This window comes from Bubalus bubalis, chromosome 1, assembly GCF_019923935.1.
Source record: "Bubalus bubalis isolate 160015118507 breed Murrah chromosome 1, NDDB_SH_1, whole genome shotgun sequence".
NCBI lineage: Eukaryota > Metazoa > Chordata > Mammalia > Artiodactyla > Bovidae > Bubalus > Bubalus bubalis.
The window spans coordinates 123,609,580-123,615,579 of NC_059157.1; the positions used below are offsets into that span (position 1 = coordinate 123,609,580).

At 44.9% G+C, this 6,000-nt stretch overlaps 1 protein-coding gene across 1 annotated transcript in view; it reads right to left on the reverse strand.

Moving 5' to 3' along the window:
• Positions 1-3,850, reverse strand: part of TPRG1 (tumor protein p63 regulated 1) — a 239,388-nt gene extending 235,538 nt beyond the window's left edge. The window contains exon 1 of the mRNA XM_044943647.2: positions 3,184-3,850. Within this exon, the coding sequence (XP_044799582.2) occupies positions 3,184-3,222 (39 nt within the window). The 5' untranslated portion in view covers positions 3,223-3,850. The remainder of the gene's footprint in view (positions 1-3,183) is intronic.
• Between the last annotated feature and the right edge of the window lie 2,150 nt (positions 3,851-6,000).

A 6,000-nucleotide genomic window follows, 5' to 3' on the forward strand; every position in this document is an offset into this window, starting at 1 on the left:
GAAAAAAAAATAAATGAGTGGTAAAATAGAAAATGTAGGAATAGGTACAATCCCAGATGCTAAGGAAAGAGAAACTTCAAGAAACAGGAAATAGACAAAGCATCAAATACTATAGAGAGGTCAAGAAAAACAGGTCTCAGATCTGTCTGATTTGCCTCTTCAAGGTCACATGTGGAGGCAGCAGCTAGATGGGCTGGTTGAAGAAACAGTAAGTAGTGAAGATGTAGAGTCAGTCATAGCCAAGTAGCTAAGTATACTCTCAAATGGTTTGTAGGTGAAGGAAGTAAGAACTGTTGGCTAAAGGAGGTATCAGTGGAATGTTCACTTCAGTTCAGTCGCTCAATCGTGTCCGACTCTTTGCGACCCCATGAATTGCAGCACACCAGGCCTCCCTGTCCACCACCATCTCCTGGAGTTCACTCAAACTCACGTCCATCAAGTCAGTGATGCCATCCAGCCATCTCTCATCCTCTGTCATCCCCTTCTCCTCCTGCCCACAATCCCTCCCAGCATCAGAGTCTTTTCCAATGAGTCAACTCTTCGCATGAGGTGGCCAAAGTACTGGAGTTTCAGCTTTAGCATCATTCCTTCCAAAGAACACCCAGGGCTGATCTCCTTTAGAATGGACTGGTTGGATCTCCTTGCAGTCGAATGTAGTTTTTAATAAATATGGGTTGCTTAGGTAGGAGAGAGAGGTAATTTTCTATGCTGAAGGGGAAAAGCAAGTAGTGAAGAAGATGCTGAAGACAAGGAATAGAAGAGAACTGTTAGAACAAAGGGCTTGAGGAGGAAGAGGCACATAATGAAATCCAGACCTTGGGGGAGCTGACCTGAAGTGTAAAGAGACATCTATTTGACAGAGGCAGGTATAGACAAGATAATGAATGATCCTAGATACGATTCTCAACTGAGAACATCAACATCATTGTGAAGATATGGTACGCTGCTGAGTGATAGAGCCATAGGATAGAGTGATTGGGTCTCTAAAAAAATTCTACAATGTCTGTTGTAGTAAATAAAAAGAGGAAAAATTCCAGGTACATAAAAGACTTTACAGGTGTCACTAATGACCAGACTGAGGTTGAAGCCATGAATTTATAGTGGCTTCAATTTATAATTTCCCCCCGTTAGTTCCATGGTCCAAGTGCAGAAACAGAGGAAACAGAGTTGATCAGAATGTACAGTGGCCAAGAAAAGTGATATATGATATTAACAAGAATTGCCCCCTAGGCTGGACAGAATGATGGCCAGGAAAACAGAGAACTATTAGGTGAAGGAAGGTAGGCATCAACAACCAAACAAGTGTGTCAAAAACCTCAAGGAACAGATGCAGTGAGTGAGAGGTGGAAAGATAGAAGTTTGTGGTCATAGGATGAGATGCTGACATTTGTGAAAGTCAAGGAACTGGATAGCCCTCTGGATAGTAACCACTCTGCCAGGGGAGGGCCCAGGGAAGGAAGGAGAACAGCCATCTGTGCAGAAAGTCTCCAACGAACGTGCAGAAAGATGAGAATGGCCACAGCTGGCAGTGAGGATGAGGGTGGAACATGAATGATTTGGGTGGTGTAGCCAAAGACTATGTTTTTTGAGAGAAAAAGGAAATAGGAGGCAGAATGATTTGGAAGCAGCAATGTGGGGCATTGGAAAAAGTTGCATTGCTCTGTTGTCAGGATAAGAGTTAAGGAAAATGTGTTGGAAATTCAGGTAAAAGAACTTCCAGGCAAGTGGTTCCCCTTGGGAAGACAACTTTTGGTAAAGACAGAAGATAGAAAACTCAATAAAGAGACTAAAAATATGAGTCTGTCAGCACGGACAGGCCAGCTTCAAGGGAGCATTGCAAATGGTTGGAAGGGATAATATGCAACAGGGAAAGGGAGAGGAATGAAAGGAGGACAGAGATGCAGGGATGTGCCCGGACAGGCAGCAGTGACCCAAGGGCATGGTTGCCAAGGAGAGCCATGATGTGAACACTGGCAGAGCTTACTGCCTTCAAATGTCCAAAAGAAACTTTGGAATAAACTTGTTTTGATGCTAGAAAACCATGGCATTTGCTCAGGGTTCCAAAAACCCTGCTGGTGAAAATATGATGCCTCCAAAATAATCTTTTTCTGTGTGTGTAGGGCAGGATTTTCTTTTACCAAAAACAGAGCTTGTGGTAGAAACAGCAGTGATTTCACTACCAAATAAGAGGGCACAGATCTCTCTTGGTGGCACCCGCTGGACTGATTCAGCCAAGTGTCCCAGCTTGCTGTGCTGTGCTGTGCTTAGTCACTTAGTCGTGTCCGACTCTTTGCGACCTCATTGACTATAGCCCACCAGACTCCTCTGTCCGTGGGGATTCTGCAGACAAGAATACTGGAGTGGGTTGCCATGCCCTCCTCCAGGGCCCAGCTCATCTAATCACCAAATAATAAAGCTTATATTCAAACCCTTATCTAACAGAATCAAAGTCTGTGTTTTTTGTATTAGCTTGCCTCTATCTGAAGAAGACTAACAATAACTATCTAGCTGTTTCTCACAATCACTATAGAGAAAGAACAAATGCGTTAACACTTGCAAAAGTAATGAATTGTCCTAGCAGAGATACACTGTACAAATATTAGTCACTATCACCAAATGGGGCTTCCCATGTGGCACTAGTGGTAAAGAACCCACCTGCCAGTGCAGGAGACATAAGAGATGTGGGTTCGATCCCTGAGTCAGGAAGATCCCCTGAAGGAGGGCATGGCAACCCACTCCAGTATTCTTGCCTGGAGAATCCCAAGGACAGAAGAGCTTGAGGGTCTATAGCCCATAGGGTTGCAAGGAGTAGGACACAACTGAAGCAACTTAGAACATAAGCATGCACTATTACCAAATAATTTCTGATCTGACAGTTTGAGATGCATACTGTAAACAAAATATGAAGTGCAAAAGAGTGGGGTAGAGAGGTTGGGCCAAGACTCATGCGGAGTGATTCGGCAAGAGTTCTTGGAGGAGGTAAGATTGGAACTGGCTGTTGAATGATATGTTTCATTTTCCCCAAAGATCCCTCTCTTCTATATCCCCAGGCATACCCTGCTTAACTCCATTTCAACCAAGCTGAGGAATTCTGTCCTTCAGTAGAGAATAGGAGGAAAACCAGAAAGGCCTCCTTCTGCTCACTGGAGCCAGCTATGGGATGGGACAGCAGAGCCCACCTACCTCACAGGCCATCATCTCCCCTTGGCAAAAACACTCCATGCTGCTCCGGCCCAACTCCTGGGGCCTGACCTCTTTTCCAAGCCTGTGGTCAGCCTGCTTATCAGGTCTGACCTCCTCCAGCTGGATCTTGTTTTGGACTTGGCTTCTTTTTTCTCAGCTGTTTCCATTTTAGGTCTCTGTTACTGATTCTTGAAAGTAAAGTAGCCAAGCTCCCTCCCTCTGCCCAGGTCAAGGCAAAGTGATTGTATTTGGGCACTGTGGACCTAGGTGGGACCAAGGTGTCCACCATTGGCCCTCTGGTAGAGCCTCACTGGAGTACTGCTGGGCCTCCTCTAGGATTCTGGAGCTCAGAATCAGAGGATAGATAACCTAACTTGGTAAGAACAAAACGAAGAGAGACTCAACATGAAGGAACTGCAAAGGTATTGTTTTTCCAAATAATGGTTAAAGGAAAGTCCAGGGCCAGAGGGTGTAGATCCCTGAACATCCATAGTCCATCTTCCTTCCATTTTGAGCAGTTGAGCTATGGAAGGGCATTACTGTACAGCTTTTTTCCAGCTCAAGCTTCAGCATAGACAGAGCCAGAAGCTCATCCATCCTGTCTCATAAACAACAAAGACACACAGAAACCTCTTCCTAAATTTTTGCACCACAGATGTGGGGATGTGTCTCCACCTCCAGGAGCAAGTGGCTTCCTGGAAGGCTTGAGGGGATTAAAGAAAGCAAGACTAATTCTCCCTTTAACCCAGTGTCACACCACCGCCCGGCCCGCCCTCCCCCTTCCCACCCACAACCCCTCCTACTCCCCAAGGGGTGCCATTTTGGAGCCAAAATCCACTTTGTCAGCGCAAGAGCAGCCCTGCCTTCTCTTGCTCCACACACCATGTGACCCTGGAGAACCTCCAGGGCATATTTCATCTGGCATCAGTAACTAGAGGTCACCGTGACCCAGGACTTCCTGCATTCTCAGGCCTGGCAGTGGCTGCCAAAGCCAGCCGTCGTGGGGGAAGCGGAGCACCGCTTCGGGGGGAGCTGACCACGGGTGGTGTTGCCCGCCCCAGCTGCCAGCAGACAGCAGCACTGGTTTTCCACTGCCGGCCATTCATTGGACTTGGCCAGCTTCGTTCCTTCCCTGGGACCAAGTCAACAAGCTGAGACCAGAGGAGCTGCAGCGCTGGCGTGCAGAGTAAAGCCATTTCTGTTTGCGTGCACACCGTGGGCAGCAGCTGTGCTCCACGGCCCCCAGAGATGCCGATTCCTCACCAGTCCTACCTGCTGGGCACTGCAATGGGTCAGGGTTCAGAATTCCCAGGGATTTTGTTTTCCCCTACCTAAGAAAAAACAAATCATAGAGACCAGAGATTTCACGTTCAAAGACAGTGAAGGTGAACGTTTAAGGCCAGGCCGGGAAACAATTTTAAAACCAACTTACAGAGTCCCCTTGCATGCAAGAAACAAAGTTTTAGGGCTAGAAAAGATCATAAACCAACCAAGTTGGTGGTTCTTTGTCCAGTTTGGTAAAGAGACTTTTGAGTAACGGATGAAAACAACTCCCTTCCTGCCCTAAAATAACCCATGGACACACAAGACTTTGCTCACAATTTGGGGAGTTCAGGGACTCCTGGAGCCTATCTGTGGAAGGTCTTGTCAGCCTCCAGCACCATTTCCTTCCCACTCAGCCCTCTCACTTTGCAGAGGGAAAATGTTAGGCCCAGGCAGGATGTTGACTCTTGCAAGGATCAAGGCTAGAAGTGGTTCTACTGAACCCAGACCTTCTATTCAGATCTTTCTAATAGGTTGCATCATGCCCTCTCACTCTGGTGCCCCTCTTCCATTTTTCTTTTTTCTTTACTCCTTTTTTAAAGTTATTTATTTTTAATTGAAGGATAATTGTTTTACAATATTGTATTGGTTTCTGCCATACATCAATAGGAACCAGGCATAGATACGCATATGTCCCCTTCCTCTTGAACCTCCCTCCCTCCTCCCACCTCATCTGACCCCTCTGGGTTTCTTTACTTTCATTGCCTTTCTTTTGCTTCATTTTTTTCTCTTTTCACCTTATTTCTTTAGTCCTTCTCTCTTTCATTCTCAAATTCTTTCTCTTTAAACCTGTGTCCTGTGTGCTTTCTCTGACCCCACTCTCTTTTCTTACTTTCTGCACTATTCTTCGGCACTCAATCACTTGATCAGTCTTAGCTCTGGAGGCCTCTGACTAGGTCGCCAGCTCCTGGTGAATCCAAAGATATAATGCATAAACCAAGGAAAAAATGGAGTTGTAGAAAGTAATCAAATCAAGGAAAAAAATATCTCTCTCCAAATCTTCAGGCTAGATCTAGCACAAGTGGGTCTTTTCACTCTTGGTACAGACAAGATTAATACAAAGGGGGAGAAATATAGAAACTAATCCTGTAGATCAGTGGTTCTCAAGTACCATCCTAGGACCCCTAAAGGGATCTCTGAGACTCTTGGATCAGACTTGTTGTCACCATAATGCTAAGATAAGTCTCCACCATTTTCACTGTGTCAATGTTTTGAATTGTTAACAAACTCAAAATTTTCTGCAGAAACCACAGTTGTTAAAAATTTCTGAGTTCTTAGACCATATCAGGGCATTGAAACCAAATTGGATTCATGGTCACTGTACTCTTTATTGCCATGAAACATAGTTTTTTAAAAAAGTAAATTTTATTTAAGAATTTCCTTAAAGAAACAGTTCAACTTATTTACTTTATTAGATTTATAATGTTGAGTATACATCTTTTTCTATACCAAGACAAAATGAGAAATGGGTATAAAACACTTCTGCTGCTACTA